This window comes from Drosophila guanche, unplaced genomic scaffold (assembly GCF_900245975.1).
Source record: "Drosophila guanche unplaced genomic scaffold, DGUA_6, whole genome shotgun sequence".
NCBI classification, from domain to species: Eukaryota; Metazoa; Arthropoda; class Insecta; order Diptera; family Drosophilidae; genus Drosophila; species Drosophila guanche.
In genome coordinates, this window is record NW_022995743.1 from 2,408,080 (window position 1) to 2,432,293 (window position 24,214).

The 24,214-nt window shown below is 46.7% G+C and overlaps 2 protein-coding genes across 3 annotated transcripts; both read left to right on the forward strand.

Moving 5' to 3' along the window:
• Positions 1 to 1,212: 1,212 nt before the first annotated feature.
• On the forward strand, positions 1,213 to 22,011 carry LOC117578460 (GTP-binding protein Di-Ras2). 2 transcript variants are annotated; one of them, XM_034263991.1, is made up of 7 exons: positions 1,213 to 1,371; positions 11,502 to 12,056; positions 15,294 to 15,461; positions 15,762 to 15,871; positions 17,845 to 18,038; positions 19,715 to 19,847; positions 19,906 to 22,011. In XM_034263991.1, exons 2-7 carry the CDS (start codon positions 11,892 to 11,894, stop codon positions 19,979 to 19,981), a joined length of 846 nt encoding a protein of 281 aa, XP_034119882.1. In that variant the 5' UTR covers positions 1,213 to 1,371; positions 11,502 to 11,891; the 3' UTR covers positions 19,982 to 22,011. The 2 variants fall into 2 exon arrangements, with proteins under 2 accessions (XP_034119882.1, XP_034119883.1); XM_034263992.1 differs by lacking the exon at positions 1,213 to 1,371 and having other exon boundaries at positions 11,268 to 12,056.
• An 875-nt stretch (positions 22,012 to 22,886) lies between these two features.
• LOC117578457 (putative deoxyribonuclease TATDN1) lies at positions 22,887 to 24,159 on the forward strand. The gene is made up of 4 exons (XM_034263981.1): positions 22,887 to 22,999; positions 23,062 to 23,241; positions 23,299 to 23,905; positions 23,965 to 24,159. Exons 1-4 carry the CDS (start codon positions 22,957 to 22,959, stop codon positions 24,065 to 24,067), a joined length of 933 nt encoding a protein of 310 aa, XP_034119872.1. The 5' UTR covers positions 22,887 to 22,956; the 3' UTR covers positions 24,068 to 24,159.
• Positions 24,160 to 24,214: the final 55 nt, after the last annotated feature.

Below are 24,214 nucleotides of genomic sequence, written 5' to 3' on the forward strand. Positions count from 1 at the left end.
GAGGTGTCGCCACCGCAGCTGTCTGTTGGCGAAATGAAAAGGAAATGCAACTCGCGATTTTGCAAATAAGAAAGGCCAGGTTGGGGGCCAGCTCGAATGCTGACTGTGACAAGGTGCGAGTGCTGCAACTGCGGCCTCCACCCAGTGGGATGGCTGCCTTTGACAGGCGCCTGTCCGTCCAATTGACAACTGATAGTCGATCCCAGTGCAATTAGTTGTTGACTCTCACTCTCTGTCTGGGCTTTGTGCAGTCAGTCTACCACATGAGCTGCCAATCCCTGCTGCAAAATCCCCAGACAATCCCCCAATTTGCACTTTCAAGGCTGACGCATGACAAGTTTTTGGTAATTAAGGAATTATGTCAAGCGCAGGTTTAGCAAGCCAGAAAAAAGGGTTACCTTTGGCTCTGGCTCTGGCTCTGGCTCTGGCCTTGGTAGTTGGCAGTTCATTTGCAGCAGCTGGAACTCTGCCGGAACTTGCCAAAAGCTACATTGAATGCAGCAGCAAAGACTGCCCCACGGAGAACCACAAAAATGATAATAAAATGCCAACACGCTTCGTTGGCAGGCAGCAGGGGGGAGGGACAGCTGCCAATGTGGCAGGTTAATGAAATACTTCAGCCGACAGCCTTTCAGCCTTTAGCCTTTCAGCTAAAAGTTGCAGCAGTCTCCGGGCTGTTCGCTTTTTGTGTGCCCTGAAGGACTCCCTGTTTGGCCTGTCGTAGAAGTTGGTCAACACTTTAAAGGTAATGCCGGGGCCATTGAATATTAACGAGCGGAACAGCAGCAGCAGCAGCAGGATGTGTTATCACGCATACGCCGTGTGCGACGCTCTCCCTCTCTCGCTCCCATTTGCGTGTGGACAAAGCAACTAACAATTGAAGTGCACAGAGAGCGCTTGTGGATGGACACAAGAGTGGCAGCTTGTGGCTACAAAATCTGTAGATTTTGGCAGTCATAAAGGGCTCTTGCCATGGCAACCTGCCCTTAAGCCTTTCGTGGGCACTCCAAAAGCTTTGGTTCCGCACTCGACTAGGTCCTGGGGCACCACGCCTGCGTTCTGGCTGCTGGCAGGACTTGTTTTGGGTTGCATGTGCGAGCGTGCAACATGTTGCGTGTTGTGTTTTGAATGCCTCAGCGGCAAGTGTCCTTATAAAAGGAGCGACGCGAGCTGCCAGTCGAACAGTTCGAAGCTTGGCAGCAGGACGCGCGCGCGCTTGCAACGCACAGTTCGAGAGGGTTTCCCGCAAGGAAAAACGCTTACACACTCCTCCCCCCCCCCCCGTGNCAGGTGTTCCGCTGTGATCATAAATCACAGAACTTTCAACAAGCTCACGTGCGGAGTTGCAGTTTTCCAGCGGACAACTGCCAGGTAAGCCCACAGGCCTCCACTTTTGACCTACAAACAGCGGCAGGACATCACTTTATGGCCACATTAAAACATAAACAAAGCCAAAAGTGCGCGCAGTAACATTTCTGGCGGCAAGTGCAAACTCCTGCCCGTCATAAAAATGTATCTGGAGGCCATGCTTTTGTTGGGTGTCGCGAGAGATAAAGGCAGGGACAGGAGACATCCTTGCGGCAGTTGGCAAGTCTCTAAGTAAGCTCTTTCACGACGCTTACACATGCCACACATCGCACAAAGGGGGGAGGGAGCTTGTCTCGTAAATTCTAAATTTGTCACAGCCAAAATAGCAGCCCAATCGCACTTAGCCCTGTTGCCCAGTGAGGCTTACACCCTTAGACTCTGCCTTGCTGTCTCCATTCAACTGTGATTCGTGGCACACTCACAGCCACATCCTGTAGACCGTTGCCTAGCCACACATCCCGCTTCATTTTGTGGCAATAGAATTTTAATTTGGTCTCCAATTTCGTTATCATTTCATTTGTAATTTTCATATATATTTATTGTGTTTTTCTCTCTGTGCTTTCTGTTGAAAGGGCAAGCAGGGAGAAAAGGTTTACGACTCCCTGCCGCCTCTAGGAATTCGACAGAAGGAAAAACCAAAATTTGTTTGCTTTACGCAAGTTCCAGGAGCTGCCGCCTATGCGTAAATAATTCAACATTTAAAGCTGAGCCTCGCCATGGCAGGCCTCCAGCAAAGGGAAGTGCCTTAAGTCCATCTGCAGCATCCACGGGGACACCAGGGGACACCTCCAGCTGCCACAGTTTTTGGCACTCTGGCAAGTCTCTGGCTGCTCCGATCAGGCAGCTCTAATTCTCTCTCTGTGTGTTGTGTCCCTTGTGGCTGTCCTTTGTTTGCCACACACACATCGCTATCATTTGTCAGGCAACAAAGGCTCCCCTGCCACTGCCTGTGGCGTCTATTAATTATATTTGCTGCTCATTTAATTGATAAAGTGAAAATGCCTCAGACAGCCCATGGAACATGCAACTGCCACTGCCACCTTTGCTCTAGTTATAGCGGATAAATGCTGCCACTCGAATTCAAATCACACATTTGCACTTACTTGAATGCCGAACCCTGTGACCCTTCACTTCACTCATTGATGAGCAGACCGCTCGGTGCTTGGGTGTCCTCCGAGTCCTCAGCGTGTGTGTGTTTTTGTGCTGTTTTTGTGCTTCAAAGGATTTTGGGCCCTTTTGGTGTCGAGTGCGGAGGCTGTTGTCCATTTACACACGCTCTAAAGTAAAACATTAAAAGCAATTCCAATTCCAGCAAGACTTCAGCACATTTTGACTTGGTTTTGCGGCACGTTCCGCAACTTGATATTATAATGGGAACTGGCAGCTGGCAGTGGGAGTGGGACCGGGGGACCGGGGACTGTGGACTGCAAAAACACACGGCGAGAATATGCTAAGTGTGCGGAACAATTTGCAGTAATTGCAGCAACGATTTGAAAGCGGGAAACACAAATTATGCAGAGAGCAGCAGGAGGCAGGTGGGAGCCAACGGGCAACAGTTCCACTGACACATTAGCAGCAAAATGCATATTTATGCTTGTAATTTGATAACACGCTCGAGTGCACAGAGATGAAGTTTGCACTCCATCAAGTGGAAAATCAAAACCAAAGACAAAGACAAAACAGAAGCCCAAGAAGCTGAACGACCAATGAACAAACTCAAGATAAACTGAGCACCCGAGGGGGCCAAAAACTTTCCCTCTCTTTTTTGTTGGTTCCATTTCAAATTAACTGGCAGAGATCGAAGCCGAACGATGGATGATGCATGGAAGCAGGAAACTGTCTGTGCAGTCTGTGCCACAGTTGAGCTTGGCAACAACAACAACAAAATGGATGGCATATGCCTCAGTGAATCACTCACAGTGTCCGCAAAGTGCGTTCGCCTCTGCCTCTGCCTCTGCCTCTCACCTTTGCCTTGCGCTCATTGACAATCTCTGACTAAACTTCCGCTCTCGCTGTGTGCCGCACAAGTCCAGGGCCAGGNGGTCCAATGCCCAATCAATAGCTTTGTATATCCGTCAGTTCCGCTGCCCGCTTGGCTGCTTCGAGTGGCCAAATGAATTTTCTAAAAGTTCTCTCGCCGTTCAATGCAGTTTTTTTTCCCTCTCTTTCTGTTCTGTTTTTTTTTTTGCCAGATTTCTGCAAATGGCGCTGTTAATACCACAATTGAGTTCGTTGCTTAAAGCTGCTTTAAAGTGGACAAAAAAAAGCTAGAGGTTGCCTCGGAAATCGACAAATTGTTAGCTAATCCGCTGCTTTGGGTGTTGTCTAGCCCAAGTCATTAAATTCAAACAATGCAAAAACATAAAACATAAAACATAAAAGAGACATCAGAACACAAGGAACTTATGGGCAATTTTGGGGCTTGGCCAGCAAAAGCAATGAGATGAAAAAATTAGGCAAAGGCAAAAGGAAGAGGCATAAAGCAGCAGCAGCGTAAGACATGAAGAGAGAGAGCAGCAGCAGAGAGGCAGCGGCAGAGACAGAGAAAGAGAAAGAGGCAGCGGCAGAACCACAGGCAGAGACTGAACAGCAGCATCAATGATGATTATGATTACGTTTACGGCTATTATTATGTTAATCGAGATTATGATGACAGTCATCAGCGCCTCATCAGGCAGCAGCACACACAATCTGGCTGTTGTCTCCTTTCTCCGTTCTTTTAGCTGTAATACAGACACTGTTCCTGCTCCTCTCTCTCTCTCTCTCTTTCTCTCTTCCTTTTGCCGTGCTACAGCCACACACAAATCTCTTTATAATCGTCTTGGTTTTCTGCTAGCAAGAAAACTTGACAAGGGAAAAGTTGCCACGGCACGAGGCGTGTCGGGAATGAGGGCTGTTTTTATGCCTACACTTATACAATTTTTATTTGTTGGCATTCCGCAATTTATTTGATATCTCTTCTAGCGGCGGCGGCGGCAAAAGAGAAACTGTTTGCCGTCTGCCCCTTCTCCAGGTCTTCGCTTCTCCCTTCAGTCTCTTGGTCCATTTGTTGGTTTGCTCAAAGCTCTGTCAATGGCTGGCAGCGCGTCGAGTGCTGCCATTGCCAGCCGGCTAGACTTTGAGAAAGTTTTTGAGGCCTGAATGTGGACAGAGAATGGCATCCCATCAAAGGGCAGCTGTGCAGGAGTAGGGGAAGTGGATTCCAAATCAAATTATGTCAACTTTGTTGCCCTGACAGCCTGCAAAACTGACAAAACAAAAGTGGTTTATGCTATGCTCTCATTAGTGCTTGATATTATGATCCGATTGTCATCTGCTGTTGCTCGTCATTAGTAGAGACATCCATTCGATGTGTACAATATTTTATAATTTCAAAAACCTTCTGCAGCGAAGCATAAGTTTGGCCTGATGTCGGTTCGTGTGTCGGCCGTTTGTAATGCTGGGAATGCTGTTTGTGATTTTTTCCCTTTCTTTGACTTTATTTTCCTTTATTTTTGTTTGCACATTTTTTACCGTTTCGCAGAAGGTCGGTCCTCTGCTTCTACTCTCTCCGTTTGCTTTTTGTACTCCGTGTGCTTGTTTTCTGGTGTTTCCGCTGCTCCATTCCGCTGCTCACTCCGCTGCCTTCTCCGCTGTTTGCTCCGCTGCTCTCTCCGCTGCCTTTTCCTTTGCTTGCTGCGAAAGTCAGTCACGCGTAAAGCGCGTTGCGTGCCTTATGAATCTGGCTTCTCCCTCTATTCCTACCATATTACAAACCTTTAGACAGGGACAGACAGCTTTAACTGTTCTCTACTTCAGTCTAGCTTCAATCTCTCTTACTCACTCTACAACTCACTCACTCACTCACTCTCTTACTCGCTCTTCTTGTTGCTTATTCTGGCATTTTTCTACTTATTGTGAACTACGTTTCTTGTGTGCAGCACTTCCTTAGCGGCACTTCCTTTGCTTTATTAAGTCTAATTCAATTTTGTGTGAATTTCATTTGTTGCATACATTAAGCGATAAGACCAGGTTCTGCTCTCAGTTCCACCTGGAAGTTCTAGGCTACACAGGTACAGCGTCCGCCTCTCGTCACAGTTGTAATTACACACTTGCCCCATTTGGGAGGGCGGACTGAAGATTTTAATTAAAACTTTGATAAATAAGCTCAATTTATCTCAGTAAGAATTTAGAATTTAACAGAGCCAAGGCAACAACGTTCTATTCTATCCGATGTCTCCCCCTCTCTCTCTGGTGTGCATTTCTTTGAGAGTGCAGATTTTGCCCATTTTAATTGAATTTTATCAAGGCGAAGGCGGTAAGGTCTCTCTTACTGGGAACTGACGACGGAGACATGCTTGGCTACACAAGAGCAAAGAGATGCAGCAGAGATGCAGCAGAGAAGCAGTAGGAACGCAGCAGAGACGCAGCGGAGAAACAGCAGCAAAGCGGAGACGCAGCAGACAAAACCCCGAACAAGATGCACACAAATATTAATTTGACAAAGTAAATGTTAGAGGGTAGACTAGAGGGGAGTCTAAAAATCGAGAATAAATGTCTATGGTAAAATATTGGCATGGCTGCAGTTTGCCTGAAAAATGAATTTTTGGTAAATTTAGTGGTAAATTGAAAAGTTGTGTTGACGGAATTGTATTCCGTTTAATTTGAGGTTGTGGCTTCCAGAAAGAGTAGGAAGATGCTTCCCAGAATTGTTTCAAGTGTTTCACAGAATTCACAAAATGAAAAGCAACACGGCAGCGTGCATATAAATGTGAGTTACCATTCCGCCTCTTCTGCCCGTTCCCCTGACTGTAGTATCTCCCATCCGTTAGAGTAGCTTATATGTACATTTTTATCGCTCTTGAAACACACACACACACACACACACACACACATAAAGACAAAGAGAGCGAGACAAAGAGCGTCGAGCGTCATGTAAACATGCATGAGCTTCCAAAATTGCTAGATACACAGAGACAGCGGACGGGGGACACACGAAGAAAGTGCGCCCCCAAGTGGCGGGGGGAACAAGTCAAATCAATTGAAGCCAAGACGCAGCTGCACACAAGTGCAGACACAGACACAAACATGGACATTTCATTATCATTGTGTTTGCCAGCTGTGCGAGGGGGTGAGCAATACGATTAACCTACAAACGAAGGCAGCGCAGCAGGACAGCGGAGACAGCGGGGCAGACCAGATGTGTGCCGCTCGTAAAACGTCTGTGGCAAGTTCACATGCAACTGCAGCACACACACTTATTCATACGTGCCCCACGGACTTGTGGGTTTTACGAGCGACGCGTCGGCGTTGACAATCGTGAACAAGGTTTGCACTCTTTTGGCCAAAAGGCAAGCTCACACAGAAAGTGTGAGCTTTCTCTCTCTCTCTCTCTCTCTCTCTCTGACACTCACACGTACCACCCAACATCACTCCCCACTGTCATCCTCCCCAACCCCGCAGTGTAACTGGTTTGTTTGTGTTTAATTTGCGGTTCAACAGATGTTGACAATCGATGACAGGGCCCTGCAGCCCCTCCGGGACAACGCGCACAATCGGCACCTGCCCCGACTGCAGCTCCACACCAAAGCAGATCCCTCTTGCGCCTGATTAAGTTTTTGCATTAATTTTGCTGCACCCTCAATGATGTTCGCCCACAGAGCTGGTCCAGGTCCGGCTCTAGGTCCTTGCCTTGTCTCGCTTCTCCCTTGCCTTGTTTGCTTAGCCATTAGCCGAGGAAGCTGCCAGCAGCATGGCGGCTCTGTCTCTGGCTCTTTGAGGTTTACTGACCTTCTCCTCTCCACTGCTGCTGCCAGAGTTTGCCTTGCTGGCTTTTCACGCTTCAGCTGCAATCAGATTTATGGGTTTCCCCATCCCCCGCTGGAAACATCTTACTCTTCATCAGCCGCACAAAGTCGATTACGAAAATTTGCAACCTTTTCTTGATTGCGAGAGAGCGCTGAGGATTCGATTAGGATTCGATTCGATTCGATTCGATTGTAGCTGCCGATACTTGGAGGTGTACATGGAGTTCATAAAATGTAAAATAAAATGTAAAATGTAAGCACCTTTTGATGGCACTCGTTTGGCCCAACTCAATTATGGAAATTTTTGCTGTTTTGCTGCGCTATCCAATTAGCCACGTGGACTGCCATCGAAGCTCCGCTAAACTTTGGGGCCAGCTGGCCATTGTTTTCCAGTTGCAGCTCTTCGCTGTTGCTGTTGTTGCCGCTCTTCGCTGTTGCTGTTATTGCCGCTCTTCGCTGTTGCTGTTGTTGCTGCTGGCAGAGTTTTGCTCATTAAGTCCCCTCGCTGAGCACTCACTTTGCAGCTCCTCCATGGACCAGCGTAAAGTGTTTGCGGGTCAAAGCAACGCGACCCTGCCACCCTCAGCACCTATTTTTAGCTGTGGAGCACCTAACTAAAGTTTTTAATAACACTTAAGTCGAGCAGATAAAAGGCGTTTGGCCAGCAGCAATCTGAGTGGAGGTGAGAGAGCTCCCCAGCTCCCTGTTAGCGCTCTGTTACTCCCTGTTAGCTCCATCCCAGCTCCCTGTTAGCGCTCTGTTATGCCACTGTTAGCTATCTGCTCTCTTCCCTGTTAGCGCCCTCTTCGCTTCCACCCAGCTCCTTATTCACTTCCCTTATTGCTCTTTTGCACCTCTTCTCGCTCATTTGCTGTGATTAGTAACAGCTAGTGACCCATTTGCCGCACACCATTGAGCCAGAAACAGGAGTAAAGGCTTTAAAGGCACGCCAACCCCAAGCTCGGGGCCACTCGTATGAGAGGTGTGTTCTTTTTTTGTTGTTGTGTGTCTGCTCGGGCTGCGATTAACATTAAGCACACCTCTGGGAGGGCGTCATGTGTGTGGCTGTTAGCCGGCGCCATGCTGTAATCAACACTTTAAGGGGGCAAAGCTTGTTGGCCCCGTTTTTCGCGCCATGAAGCTGAGTCTATGAACCCCAAGAGGAGAGATGAAAGAGAAAGGGAGAGCGAGAGCGAGAGCGAGAGAGTAAGGGATCCTGCCTGGTCCTCATCAAATAATTTGTTTATAGCCGTGACCGTTTTTGGCCCACATTAGCAGTTCAAATCCATGGCAATAAAGCCACACTGAATGCCAGCTGCCGACTGACGCGTGTTGCCCCGTCGTCTCGCTTGTGTGTGCAACATAAAAGTGACTATTTTATGATTTAAGCACCGCAAAAGCCACAGCACACACACCCACACCCACACACAAGCTGCAAGTTAATCACACATAAAAAGTAACACTTTATTCACGCTTAAAGTCAATCCCTTTGCTCGACCTCTGCCTTCAATAAACTTTTGCCCAATTGCCGGCGGTTTTGTGCTCAATTTTGTGCCCAATTTCGTTGTAGCACACAAAATAAATTGCATTTTGTGGATTTTGCATTAACAAATTCAGCAAACAAATCAAGCCAGCCAGCCAGCCAGGCCCGAAAAACAATTTCAATTAGTTGTGGTGCGAGCACGCGGTTAGCCGCAGCATTTCGATGCGAAGTTGCCACTGGGATGGGATGAATGCCTGGATGCTGGAGTTAAAGATAAAGATAAGTTATCTTGTTGCAACAGACAGCTAAAAGCATGCGAGATTAGGTTTATATTTGTAGTTTTGCTTGCTGCATTTGCCTTTGTGGTTTTGTGGAGTGAAAAGTTACTCAGTTGCTGGTTGAAAATTCGTTGAATGCTGCCGCCAGTGATTGGGCCGCATACTGCTCGCAGCCACTGTGTGTGGACCTACCCATAAATCCTCTTTCCATTCCCGCTGTCTGGCTAAAGGTTAACGCATGTCCATCAGCTGCCACACAACAGCTCGGCTGCGATCAAGCGGAAATACACACACACACACAGGCGGCACACATTCGACAGCCGCCTGGCAAAAGTTTACGCGTGCAGCTTTTGTGAGCGGTTTTCGTAGAACTTTTTGATTTGCCAGCGGCATTTGAGGCATTTTAATCAACTATGAGGCTGGCTGGCTGGCTGGGACCGGGGCACACAGACGAGAGCTAATAAATATTGGCAAAACTCTCCCTCTCTCTGGACACTGTGTCCAGCTGCAGGTTTACAAGTTGCTTTGCAATTCACAAGAGCACATGTCCATCTATCCATTTTTCGATGTAAATACCCCCCAGGGGGGATACTTGGAATTTTGAAGCCAGAGTAGAGGAGAGTCTGGTCTGGTCTGGTCTGTTTGAGTGCAAGTCTCTCTCAGCATTGTTGTGGCCAGAGCCCAGGCAAATGTACTTTTGATGACATTTTAGAGAGAAATGCCTGAGCAGCAAGCAGCAAAACTCGCTTCAAACTTTAAGAAACTTTAATCAATAAAAACCCTTTTGGTTTTTTTTCTTCAATCCAGCTTAAGGGAGCATAAAAAAGGGAAGAAATGGAAAAAGCATAAATTGATTTTCAAAATACAAAGGGACGCGCTTTCCATTTTCGGTTGTTTTTCATGCCCCAACATATTTGCAGTTTTGTTCGTGGACAGGTCCTTTGCTCTTTGAGTTTCTGTCTGCCAGATGGAAACAACAGCAAAATGTCAACAGCAGCAACGTTTTCATTTGCGGACAAAACAGGCCAAAAATTAATTCAAGTTCCGCGCGCTTTCAAATGTAAAGAAGAAAAAGAGAAGACAAAACTCAGGCATGTCTTTTATATGTATTTATGTACATATGTATATGTAATATGTATATGTAATATGTACTCCTAGGTTCTGCCTGCCTGCGTGGGCCTAGTACAAGATTTAATTAAATTTTTGCTGTGTAGCGGAAAACATTGTCAGCTGCTGCCTGCAGGCATTCAGCATTCAGAATTAAATTACAAGATAGATGCTAGTCCCGTCTCCCCATGGCAGCAAACGCACATTGATGTTCCAATCTTTCTTCCCCGCCTCTGCCCCTGCAATTAGCAGCATTACTTCAATGCTTCAGTCTGCATTAGCCAGACTCAAACATGCCTGCGTCCTGCTCCACTCCACACTGTTATTTGAGTCGCAGGCAAGATGCAAATGGAAAATGCAATCCCTACATGCGCAGCGCAGAGTTTGCCAGACAGATTTCACATACAAAACTCTCTGATACGCACACCTTCTGGAGACGAGAAATACAATAGCTGGCGGCAGGCATCTGCAATCTACGAGTGGAAATCAAATCCAAAGTTGTCTGCCAGCAACTTTGTTATTTGTCCTTGTCCGTGTCCTTAACCTGCAGCCAAGCACTCCATTAGTATGCCAACATGAAGCCAGCAATTAAGTAAACTTCCCAAGTGTCTCCTGTCCTACCTGTCCATAAAGCGCAGAGCACCTGCTGGCAATTGGGGATTGCGGATTGGTGTGCCAAAAACTCTCCTTCTCGCTCTCTCTCTCTCTCTGAAGTTATTATCTGTTCACGGGCGTTGAATATTCATTTATGTACTTAACCAAATTGTTACACTCGTTGCTCCATGCCTGTGCACTTGCCTGGAATAGATTGCATTTGGCCCAAAGCAAACCTAATTACATCATGTTGCAATTAGAGCAGGTTCCAGCAGGTTGTGCAGCTGATATGCCTCTCAGGTGCAAACGGCTCTGCCACTCGCTTGACTTGCTACAAAAAGAAAATAAAAAGCAATAAAAAGCCTTACAAATTGAATTGGCTCCGTGCACTTAGCATGAGGCAGGCTATGAGTAGCCATAGCCATAGACATAGCCATAGATATGCTGAAGGTCCTGCCTGCCGTTGCTCCGCTCTTCTCTCGAGTGTTCACATCTATCTGTGTGTGTTGTTTCATAAGCTACACGCCACTATATTTAGAGTGCCTGTACGATGGTGCTCGGGCGTAGCCACAGCAACAGATCAGAGCCACTCCAAGTCCCTGCAATGATTCAGTTGGCTCCCATATCGATGTGGGGTCTATTTGGGCCACACACTTGTCTGATTTGCGAGGCAAGCACGTGAGCCGATTATGATTACATGCGAGTGCAGGCAGCCCAGTTGCAGTTGCAGTTGCAATCATGTCTGCCCCCTGCTGTTGCAGGTGCTTTTGGCTTGCTTCAATCAATTTGAACATGCTGGGGCTGGCAAATATAAACAAACAAAACTTTGATATTAAATTCTGAAATATTTTGCTTAAATATTTCCTGCTTTATGTTTACTTTTAGCACATTGCGGCCAGCCTTGAGCGGATACGGATGCGGATGCGGATGCGGAAGTCCGCACAGTTCTAGCTGTTGTGGCCATGGCAGCCCAGCAGCGGTGAAAGTGTTGCCAGCAGCAGCAGCAGCAGCAGCAGCGACAGCAATTCAAGCCGGAAAACGGAAATCAGACTAAAGTGCGAGGCAACACGCGGGCGACTCATAAAATGTTCGACCCCTAAAAACATATAAACAAAAAACATAATGCCGCGGCAGCAGCAGTAGCACCAAGAGAGGAGCCAGCCATTGAAAGGGAACGACACCGAAGGATTTCTTTGCACCCAGAAGCACTCACAAGTGGGAGGGGGCGAGCGAATTCTGTGAGCGACAAACGATTCCCGGTCCAAACAAGACAAAATGGCGGACCTGGAACGCATACGTCTTGTGCTGCTGGGCGGTGCCGGTGTGGGCAAGAGCTCCATTGTGAAGCGTTTCCTATTTAAAAGCTACACAGACAAGTACCGCGCCACCGTCGAGGATCTCTACAATCGCGAGTACGACCTGGGCGGCGTTACGCTAAAGGTGAGTCTCACCTCCCCTTCCCAGCACAAAGACCAGAGTGCCATGAACAGAAGACTTATGCGCTGAGCGTTAGGCGGCTTGGCTTCATTGTAGTTGTACCTGCTGACATTTGCTGTGGGGGGTGCACCTTTGTTTTCCGTCGCTTATTGTTCGTTGGCACTCAAAGTGAATGAGTCAAAGTGCAGGCACTGCAATTAGGGACGGTGGACTTCATTTACCCAATCAAAATGACCATCAAGCAGCCAGAAATGCTGCACGTAAGTAAGCACATTAATTAGGCAGAAATCTACTAATTGGATGCCTCTCCGCCAACAGCATTCCCAGCAGTGGGCATTACATTCCATATGCAAAGTATTAGCCTAGACACGTGTGCTGCTTGGTCTCTCCTGGCAATGAAGTTGAAGCAATGATGGCTTGTGGGTTTGTGGCTTTGCCTGCCCAATCTCTGCCCAAGGGCATAAATGAACACAATTACACATACACATGAAGCAACTATAAAGGTGGACTCGTCGTCGACAGCGTTTCTCGGGTCATTTCCCCCTGAGCTCAGTGCTTCAGGCGCACACTCCATTGTCGTTTCACTCACACTTACAGCGAGAGCTCTCGCACTTTTTGACAGCACTGTTACGTTTCCCTCTAAAACGCCGACGGGTCCTCCTTTATGGTTGCTTCTTGCACATACACATGTATGTATACTCGCACCTACACATGTATATTTATGAGGTAAACGCAAAATTGAACGAATGAGATGTTCTTCATTTAAATGCACTTGAGGCAAGTCTGGGATAATTGCTTTTCGCGGAGAAAAGTCTAGATGAAGCAGTGCGCGACAAGCACAAGGGCTGCTTCATTAATCACACACCCACAAACACTTTCCACACAGCGATGCCCTTACAAGTAAAGCTAAACAGAGGAGAACGGGATTGCGGTATATTATAGTAATGGAATATACCTCTATGTCGTTGTTGTTGTCGCGCTTCTCGCGCGTCGCTTTATTTCAGTTATTCTCCCAAGACTATGTTAGCGCAGCGCGCAGGTAGAAACACCCTCAGCAAAGCTGAGAGAGCGCCGATCGGGTGCTCTCTCACTGTGCTTGCATTTACACAAGTTTACCGGTTGCTTTTTGCACGTCTCTTTATTGTTGTTGTCCTAAGCCTATGCAATTGCGCATCGCGCAGGTAGAAACACCCTCAGCAAAGCTGAGAGAGAGCCTATCGGGTGCTCTCTCGCTGTGCTTGCATTTACACAAGTTTACCGGTTGCTTTTTGAACGTCTTTTTATTGTTGTTTTGCCTAGCATGTGTAATTGCACAGCGCGCAGGTAGCAAAGCTAAGTGAGAAGCGATCAGATGCACTCTCAGAGAGCGACCTAGCGTAGAGACTAGAGTTGGAACTTTTAGTACGTCTCTGCTGTGAGTCTACTGCATAATGTAGAGGAATCAAATGCCAAACAAAATGAGAGAACACAAATACAATTTCTCAGAAATACATGTATTTCGGTGATACACGAAATAGTAATTAGGCGCACTCATTATTAACGTATAACACTGTATAACAATGTACATACTCGTACACAAAAAGATTTTTCAATTAAATAACTGTGCTGTCGAGTGGCTGCTGTGAATTGGGATGTGCTCTTGCGGCTATTTGGTAAACTTTCTCTTTAATTGGAACGAAAACTAGCCAATTATGGCGGGATTCGAGAGTTTTGCACATCACTGACGACGGCAGCCACATTCTTGGTGCCTTGTCATGGCTTGGGAACTTCCTGCTCTGCTGCTTCCTCTCCTCCTTCTCCTCCTTCTCCTTGCTTGACAGTGTTTAAGCTGATTATTTGCTGTTCAAACTTGTGTCGGACCGCAAGAGGCACACTAACGCACGAGTCGTCGAAAAGTTGGCCCACAAACTTGATTAATAGCTTGATACTGCTGCCGGTGTGAACCATCATCATCATCATCATCATCATCATCCTCAGCATCATTATGAACATCATAACCGCTGTGGTGGGTTGATGCTGGCAAAATTGATGTTGAGCAGCGACATCGACACTGTTGGTGGTGGCGTCGCTCTTTTGCTGCCTTTTCCAGGAAACTGTTTTAATTAATTTCATTCTCGCGCCCAATGGCCAAGGTGGGACTAAAACTTCGTGTCTGGAGATTGAATTCCGCTTCGAGCACTGCCTGTCAGTGCTGGCTTAAAGTGATTTATGCCGTCGTGTCTACCCACACAGCACAGAATGCATTCAAATACATTACCTTAGAAAATTTTGCCACTGGCTCCCTCTGCCGTCTGCTGCTGTCTCTGCTCTGCTTAATGGCCTTTGCTCTGGGAAAACAAGAAGCAAACTGCAGCCCCGCTGTGAGTGATTGTCGGAGCGTGTGACCATCAAATGGGAGGCAAACATTACATTGCACTAAACGATTTTCTGCTACCAAAAAGCATTTTTGTGTCGTGTGCCGTAGGTCGTCTATGACGCAGCTATGAACTCCGATCCGAACTCAACCAAACAATGAACAATGCCAAATGCCTCTGCCACAGGGACACGCACAGAGTTGTTGTCGAAAATATAAATTGTGTCGTTTTGCAAAGTGTTTTTAATAAAGTTTACTCATTCCGGCTAAACAATGCGTTACAAATTTGCGTCACAATGGCCAAGGCTGACACTGCTAAACGTTCGTGTTGCCGTTGCCTTTGGCGTTGCCGTTGCCTTTGGCCTTAACACGCTGTTGACACTGCGGCTAGAGAACAATGCATATCGCGTATATGCCACGCTATAGAAAATAACAGATGCCGACACTCGGGATTAGGTGGCATCAAGTGAGCATTGAACGGGAGAGACACGAGGCATGAAGCACGACCCAGCATCACCCAGACACAGACACCACCACCACGGGGTACTTGTCCTTGTCCTAGGCATTTGCTCGCTCTTCGCTTTACATTTAAAAAGGGAATTCTTTGCAGGATTTTTCTTTTATAAAATTGCGAGAATAAAGTAGGAGTTTCCCTAGGACAGAAAATTGCTCAAATAAAGTGGAACTTTCCGTGGAAACCCAATTAAAGTCTGCTCATCAAATATGAAAGCGCACAGAGAGAGGGAGAGGGAGATGGAGAGTGAGAGTGAGAGCTCAGAGCTTCGCCGCGGTTTGTAATCAAATTTGTAGGCATGGGATTTTTCATTACACGTAATTTTTCGCTCATCAATGTTGCATCATGCTGCTGCCGCTGCTCTGTTTTGCAGGTGGACATTTTGGACACGTCCGGTGACATGCAATTCCCCGCCATGCGACGCCTCTCCATTGCCACCGCGCACGCTTTCATGCTCGTCTATGCCGCAACATCAGCGCCCAGCTTTCAGTGTGTGAAGCAATGCTTCGAGGAGATACGAGAGCAGCGCGGTGACTTTCAGGTGAGTGCTGGCAGTTTCACTTGGTACTTGGACTGCTGCATTTTGGATGTAATCAGCGGCACACGCCTGCCCGCAAACCAATTAAAAGTGTTCTCTCAGACGAGAGCTTAGCAGATCTCTTGTGCTGCTTTGCTGTTATTGTTTTCCCATTCGCTTTACCGTTTTACCGCTACGCGCTCCCCATTGTTCTCCCGAGTGTCAATTATGCGAAGCTTTTGTGTTACTTGACTCTCTCTCTCTCTCTCCCCCTCTCTCTCGCTCTGCTAATACTCCCCGCTTTGTCTTCCGTCTCACGCACAGGACATACCCATTGTGATTGCTGGTAACAAAGCCGATCTGGCACCCACCCACAGAGAGGTCAAACAGGAGGAGGTGACAGATTGGGTGTTCTGCGAGCTGCCGCGTTTAAGGTAAGTTCCGCCATTAATTCAACAAAATGATGATTATTTCTACGTATAAAATCGCACAACAGCTGCGACAGGCGACAGCAATTAGAGTTCCCAGGCAACGCCACAAAAACCGCACAGAAAACCCAACCGAAAACAGCAGCAATTTTCATAAGGAAAGCAACAAAAGAGGAATTAGAAATGTTCCATAAATTGTGGGAGGTAATACCCCACCCAACCCCACCCAACCACTTGTAACCCTCAAATGGCAAATGGAAAACTGCAAACTGCAAAATGGCAGAAGGAAGATTGCTACCAAATGAAATTAAGCGACGGCGCGCGTGACATTGGGCAGTGGAAAAGGGAGTGCCGCGGCGGGCACTTGCCTGTGAAACCGAAATCACAGTCCGAGGCTCGAGTTGCGGCACTCATTAAATGGCATTTGTTACCATTGCCCTCTTGCCCACTGCAACTGATTAAGAGCCCTGCTAATTGCTTGCGTGCATTTTTCCCGGAAAAATATTCCCTTGCCTAATTGGCCATGTTCTGTGGCAGGACGGTGTCGCTGTCATGTATGTCATCAATTAGTTAGCTGAAACCAGCTGGTGCTGGTTGATACTCGTACATGCAAGTGGATATGGGTATTCATACAGTGTAACTGGCATTTAATGATAGTTTTACGGCAGTAAAATTGCTTGAATTTGTACATAAATATTTCTGTTGAGAGCAGCAGCACTGTTAACCGCGTAACGCTGTTAGCTCTCTCCGACAGCGCTCTGAGCGTAAGCTCGCGCTCGCTCTCGCTCTTACGATCCACACGATCCACAACAAGTGATGCTCGGATCCCCGCTAGACTCACTCTCGCACGTACTTGGTTGGACCTTCTCACTTATTCCTTACTGCCAGATACTGCCCTACTACAAACAATATCACTTTAAGGCACTTTAACATCCACCATAGCTGACCTGATTAACTTGTGTGTGTGTGTTTGTGTATTTTAATGCATTTCTTGCGTGACAACTGGCCCTGAAAGGGCTATGGTCGGATTCCATGTGCCTTCAGGCCATGTCGACAGCCTCGCACTTGCCGTTTTTTCAGTGTTGTAATTGCGGCCTTTATAAACCGCAAAGGAGGACACGTAAAAATCACTTACAATCACATACGTGCCGGCCGCCCCCTGCAGGGGCTTGGCATAATTCCATTTAAAGGTGGGGAGAAGGATACGGAACGCGTGTTGCCGGTTCAAACATGCGTGAGTAAACTTATTTAAAGGCGGGCACAGACACCAGCACACAGAGGGCGCACTCTAGCGTAGAGTGGAGATGACAGTGGAGCAGGACACGAGGGAGGAGGGTTGGCATTACACACTGAAAATCCCAGTTGGATTAAACATTTACGTAGATTGATGGTGCGGTTTTGGGCACGTCAGGATGAGGCGCCTTAACCCACATGGCCACAATCTCGCAGCTCAACACAGAGCCCAACCGCAGACTGCCACAAACCCACCCAACACAGCACACTTGGCAAGTGGCAAGTTGTGTGAAGCAGCGGGCAATGTAATTTGTTGCTCCGCTGATGCTACCTGAGCGTCCGTTGTGTCCGCACTGTCCGCCTGTCTGTGGTTAAGCGCTGCGAGAGTGCGCCACTCGAGTGCATTTATCAGACAGACGCAATATAAATACTTCCATAAACCAGTACAAAGGCATGCATTTATTTATGAAGGGTTGTTTACATAACTACGCACTTGTAATTGGTTTTACTTTATCGAAATAGTGCCACACTGAAAGTATTTATCCAACATCCAACAAAAAAATGTAACTTTGATTTACTGCCATTAATAGTTCAGAGCACTTTTTGCTTGTGTTGACCACTCGACTGTGGCAATTGCAGCTGCAGAATCTGCGGCATAAATAAATACTAATTTGAGAGTTTCAAAAAACCTCTCACATGTGTGAGCACCACTGACAACACTTTCTCGTTTGTTTTTTGCATTGCAGAGCCAAAGTGCTGGAGTGTTCGGCGAAGGAGGACAACAATGTAACGGAGCTGTTCAAGTCGCTGCTCTCCCTGTCCCGCTACTTGCCCGCCAGCAGCGGCAGCAGCGGGTCCGGCAGCGCTGCGGCCGGCGAGGCGGCGCCCAGCGGTTTCAAGCGTCGCTCCTCCGCCTACGTCAGTGCCTCGTCCAGTCGCAGTAAGTACGCCCAATAGAGTGCAGTGAAGGCTTGTCAGGGTCGCGCGAAATGAAAAACGGAAATGAGATTTCAATTCAACATTCATGGACCGCATTGGGTGCCACTCTCGTTGCCCACGTCTCGGGCAGGTCAATCTGTGGGCTCATGACTGGCACTTATTGATGGACATTTATTAATTTCTACACTTTAAAGAGCACGGCACGGACTCTGCCTCCGCCGACTGGCTGCCAATTAATAGGCGGGGCTGGGCCACAGTTTTGTGCCAATTTGGCTAATTGAATGCAATTAGCAGTGCCTGCTGCTGGACCCTAATTAATTGTCGAAATTCGGAATGAATTCACAAAGAAAAACTCCTTTACATTATTCATTGAGCAAAGAAAACAAGTCGCAGACAGCCAGGCAAAAGGCTGAGATATCAATCCAGAAACCTTTCTCAGCGGCCACAAAATTCGCTTCAAAATGGCCAAGCACGTGTATTAATTAAAGAGCTTGACCTTCTAATTACCCCATAATGGAATGAATGTCTTATTATCTCATTACAAAACTTATTGAAAGTGGGAAGGCAGCCAGGACGAAGTAGCGCCCTGGGTCGGCGGGTCGCGGGTCGCGGCTGTGGAAGTTTTAAATAAATATCTAGTTAATTAATGTGGCCTGCCCCCACAGAAGATGTTATGCCTGCCAGCCAAATAATTAATTTAATTTCCGCTCAAGCAAACACACAAAAAAAAACGAAAAGTTGTTGAATCATTAGCCTCCGCCTCCGCCTCCGCCGCCGCCAATAATTTAATTGTTTGCCTGGCAGCGGCCTTTGATAATATTTCTAGTGGCACGTTGAAGCCTTTACTGTGGACAGGCTGATGCTACATTTGCGTTTGCTTCTCTCCCATTTAAAGTCATTCAAAATAAGTGCAAAGTTGGCACACAATTGAAGGGCCAAACGGCAGGCCACAAAAACATATTAAAAGCTGTCCCAAAAATGTTGTCCGAGCCACAGAACTGTCGATGACAGGGCGACAATTGTGGCAAGAGGTCGAGTGGCTGGTCGAGTGCCCCCTCTGGCAGTTCAATGGACAAAGTCTCAGACTTGTGTTGGCCAGGAGTCAAGGAGGAGTCAAGGTGCCGCTGTCGAGTAATTGCCTTAAAACAAATCACACAAATTTGCCATTTTGTGGCCGCAGTCGCGGGACACGTGCTTACAGCTTACAAGTGTCTCTGTGTGTGTGTGTTGGCCTCGCTCGTGTAAGCTGAAACCATGAGACAAAGCCAAGGCCTGCTGGCCCAGCTCCCACTCCCGCAGGAGATTGGTGGCAGGTTTCGTCGGGCCCTGAGGCCACACTCAATTGTGAGAGCTCCGTCGCGTTTATGTGGCCCAAAAACCCATTTAGCAGGCGCCAAATTGCTGAAGCATTGGCGCACAAATGTTTTGTGTGTGTGTTTCCCACTGTTTTCTTTCATTTGCCGAAACAAATTTAATTTAAATCTACAACCGGGAGGAGCAGGAGGAGCAGGACTCCTCTCCCTCGCCTGTGTGTGCAATATATTTTGATGATGGGAGTTTCCACGGTCTGGCTTAGAGCGCATCGCTTGGCATCGCTCTTCAATAATTCCCTTTTGGCAGTGGCTCTGGCAACTGCAGCATGCTAATGAGAATTTTGATATAATCTTTCTGATATAGACAAAAACCGCATGAACAGTCCGGCATTGGGCGCCGCTGGTGGCAGCTCCGATAAGAAGCAATCCGCGAGCCTCGTGGATGCCGTCGATGTGGCCAGCACCAGTGCGGAGGCAAAGCTGAAGCCGCGTTCCAGGTGAGTGCCAGCTGGCCAGCAGCTCTGCCGGGATTTGCTCCATCCGTTGTCCTTTCAGATCCCTCATTCGACGCGCCTCACGCAAGACCAAGCAGCAAATCAACAATGCCTCCGATGACTGCAACGTGCAGTAAGCATTTGGGGGCACACACAAATTACGATTATGTATTATTTATGAAGAGAACTTTGCTCAAAGGCAAACAAAAGCCATTTAAGTGTATGTGTGGATAATAGTTGTTGCCAATTCGATGATTATCAAAGTGCTGCCAGAGATTATCTGATGCCACAGAGCAGACGAATGTCTCTGGCCAAGTGGAGTTCCTGGCCAGTTCCTTTCTGTTGGCACAGTTGCACTCAGTTTTAAGGAGCAAAGGAGAGTGAAGACCGTTTCAGAAAAGTATTTATAGCCACTCCACAAGGATATTAATTCCAATTTTGAGTTATTGGTTACTGCGGCGGACGGGGGAGGGACCTGCGACCTGCGACCTGCGACCTGCGACCTGGGACCAGTTTATTTATATTTGAAATTACTTTTGATACGACTACAGAATTGAGATTTTCCAGCAAGGAGTTTCTTGTAAATTGGGGGCGGAATTGAAATTTAAATCAGCGGCGGGTTGCAATTTAAATGTAGGCTGTACGGACGGATCACAGAGTTCCTTTTGTTGATGAGAAATTAATGGCTCAGTCGTCATCGTTGTTGTTGTTGTTATGAGCCGTGAGCAGACCAAGTTTAATGCGTTTTCCATTGATTTGTTTTTGTTAGGCCTGATGCCCCCCCCCCCCCTTTTGAAAGGGTATAACAACCTAAAGATAAAGATACATAGCTCTAAGGCTAATGCTAAATGGAATACATATACACATCTACATACTTACACACATAGCCGACACTGTACTCAGTCAGTCAGTGTCTGAAGCGTTTCTCAAAAATAAATCGAAATGTCTCACGGGGGAGTTGCATTTGAAGGCCAAAAGGAAGCCGCAGGAGGGCAGCAAATTCTCCTGGCAAAAAGCAATTTTGTGGCACGTAACTGTAGAGTAAATGAAGTGCGTTTGTTGGAGTCATGTTTATCAAGGATTATACAGGGTACACACACAAAATATCAACCTTGCCATAGAGCACACTTTTTGGGTTTACATTTTACTGTAAACAAATCTGTTTTTAATACGCAAAACTTTAGCCTGTAAATTGTTTGCTGTGTCGCTTCTTTCTCTGGAATTACGTAGCCAATAGGAATTATTCGAGAGACTACAACATAAACTCTTAGCTGGCAGGAGCCAAACTAATGGATTTGTACATGAAAGGAAATGAAAAGCAGATGCAAAGTGAATTGTGATGACATAGTGTATACATAGCAGACGAGTACATATGTACTTGTGTAGCCCTATCTGCATATGTGTGAGTGCAGCAAAGTTGATTGTTTAGACATTTTAGTTCTGGAATTCCCTTGTTCGTTTCGGTTCATGCCGAAAAGTTATTTAGTTTTATATACAATTACGATATGCATAGGTGTTCGTTTTATATACATATATGTATGTACTTTATGTAATACGGTTTATACATTGTTACTTGGTGTAGTTAAATGAAACAAATCTTATCAAACTATAGCTACGTACATATATCAGTGAGCAGTTTCTTGGGAGCAAAGGGTACAAGTCATAGGCGACCTCTTTTGGTGATCGGCAACAAGCCAAAAGTGCCATCACTATCCAGCGCTTGTCTGCCTGTGAGAGCCGAGAGAGCGTGGTGAGTACACACACACACACACATGCTGTATTTGTCAACGTAATTCGATTGTTCTATCAATTAAAGTTAAGCCAACTAACTTGGAAATCCAACTATGTACTTACCAAAAGAGCAACCAAAAAATACACTAATTGTAAACTAAAAATAACAGAGAACACAAACCAAACAAATATGAAGATACAAGCAAAATAACTTTCTAGGTGTGCGTACTGTATGTGTATCACTGTCATGTACTTTGTAGACTAATTGAATTTCAATTCAAATTGAATTATTGACAATTGTATTAGCCCGTTCGAAAATAAACCACAAATACGTCCCAATGCGGCCTCCTGTCTATAGTGTTTGATTCCATTGCATAATAAATTTAATTCCGCATTCTGTGTCCGGATGGGGACTAAAAGCAAAACAGCAGCGGCAGCGGCAGCGGCAGCGGGAGCAGCAGAACGGTAGCAGAGCAGCAAAGCGGCAAGCAGGGAGCCGCAGCAGCTTTCCGCTCGTCAGCCCATGCCAAAGTAACAGTAAGTAACTTACACTAAATCAATTAAGAGTAGTGCCGTGACCCACGTATCCGTTCGCTCTCCCTCTCCCACTCTCTTTCTCGCTTCAGTAAGCCAGCCCGCCGCAGTGTCCATTAAAAGTAACTAATGGAATTTTATACAAATTATAAATTGCATTGGCCTATAAATTCTCCATTTTTCGAGCTTAAAGCAGACGTGTTTGCTGATGATTTGAAATTTGCATATATAAGCAGCACGGTTTTGCATTCCATTTCTAACAATAAACAGCTTTTCTAGCGCACGCATTGTCTAATTGGTTCACATTATGCGAAAATTCTGTCGCGGCAGCGGCGGCTTAAGCGAACCGTGTGCGTGTGGGATTAATTCGGCAAATGAGAAATCCTGGGGGCAATCCTAGTTGCGTTGTTCCGTTGCTAGGCTACGTAAAGCGCCTTAATTAGCATTAGAATTATTTTGGAATTTGAAATTGCAATGAAATCGCGCACACACGTGGCGCCCGCTAGCGGAGTTCAAGGCGACACCTGGCGGAACTAGGTCGTACTATAGCCACAGCTGCTGCTCACGCGTCAAGGCTGTTTTATGGTTTTTTGCTTACAAGCCAATGTTGGCAAATCAGCTATTTGATGGCTATCTCTAGCTGATTTTAAAGTTCTCTTATTTTGTAAATTATATATTGAAATTAGCTGGAAGTCTGAATGGCAAACATGTAGCTATGCTATTTTATCAATTTATTTCCTAAAGCTGCATGCAAAACTTGCATAGTAATAGAAATATCAAAAATTCAAGATGTTTAATTTCTGGCCACAAAAGTAGCTATTTTTCCGCTGAGCATTAGTCATCACTAATGCGACCGCAACGTTTCTTCAGCATGGCTTTGAAATATATTGGTTTGTATTTAAAAATGGACAAACTGAGAAAACTATTAACCCTAATGGCATAACACCCACAGATATTGGAGCCAATCTGACGGATCCCATGTTCCAGGGCTGCTACGGCGGCACCCAGAAGCATGCGGCCGACCTGGACAACGTCTTGCAACGTGCGTGGCAGCAGGGAATGCAAAAGATCATCATTACTGCCGGCTGCCTTAAAGATGTGGACGAAGCGCTGGAACTGACAAAGAAAGACGGTAGCTAGTCCATGATTAACCTACTGAAACAATGCTAATAGAGTTGTTATCCCTTAGAACGCCTCTACACCACAGTTGGCACGCATCCGACGCGCTGCAAGGAATTCCTGCCAGACCCAGAGAGTTACTACCAGAAGCTCCGCTCAAATATTGAAGCCCATCGGGACAAGGTGCTGGCCGTGGGTGAGTGCGGCCTGGACTACGATCGCCTGAAATTCTGTGACGCAGAGACGCAGCGTCTGTACTTTGAGAAACAGCTCAGTCTGGCGGCCGAGTACCGGCTGCCGCTCTTCCTGCACAGCCGCAATGCCCACACGGACTTTATGGCCATCTTGGAACGCAATCGTGAGAAGCTCAAGGACTGTGGCGGTGGGGTTGTGCATAGCTTTACAGGCACGCTTCAGGAGGCACAAAGTCTGCTGGCATTCGGTGGCCTCTACATTGGTGTCAATGGCTGCTCGCTGAAGACGGAGGAGAACGCGGAAGTGGTGCGGCAGCTGCCAAATGAACGCATAATGCTGGAAACCGATTGTCCCTGGTGTGGCATAAGGCCAACGCATGCGAGTCATCAGTTTGTGAGCACAAAGTTTCCCACTGTCAAGAAGAAGGAAAAGTGGACAGCCGAAACGCTGATAGATGGACGCTGTGAGCCCTGTCAGATAAGGTTACTCGGGAAGGTAGTTATGGCAGCTTCAATGTACTTATAAATATTCCCCATTTCAGTCAAGTTCTGGAGGCTGTGGCGGGCATTAAGCAGCAGCCCAAGGAGAAGCTGGCTGAGATCTACTACCAAAACACTTTGGATTTGTTCTTTAGTGCCAAATAAAACGAATTAACTTTACATTCAATGCGTTTACATATAGTAATTTATTATTGTTTCTCATGTCTAAATGCAAATGAATTGAAAAATACGCTTTACAACTTGGATTCCGCTCATTTTTTATGTTACGTTAATCGGGGAAAAAACTCACGT

Coding starts and splice junctions, on each gene's coding strand:
- LOC117578460 (XM_034263991.1), top strand. CDS start 11,892: ATGGCGGACCTGGAACGCATACGTCTTGTGCTGCTGGGCGGTGCCGGT. Junction 12,057..15,293: donor TGGGCGGCGTTACGCTAAAG/GTGAGTCTCACC, acceptor TCTGTTTTGCAG/GTGGACATTTTGGACACGTC. Junction 15,462..15,761: donor AGCAGCGCGGTGACTTTCAG/GTGAGTGCTGGC, acceptor TCTCACGCACAG/GACATACCCATTGTGATTGC.
- LOC117578457 (XM_034263981.1), top strand. CDS start 22,957: ATGCGACCGCAACGTTTCTTCAGCATGGCTTTGAAATATATTG. Junction 23,000..23,061: donor CATGGCTTTGAAATATATTG/GTTTGTATTTAA, acceptor TAACACCCACAG/ATATTGGAGCCAATCTGACG. Junction 23,242..23,298: donor GGAACTGACAAAGAAAGACG/GTAGCTAGTCCA, acceptor GTTATCCCTTAG/AACGCCTCTACACCACAGTT.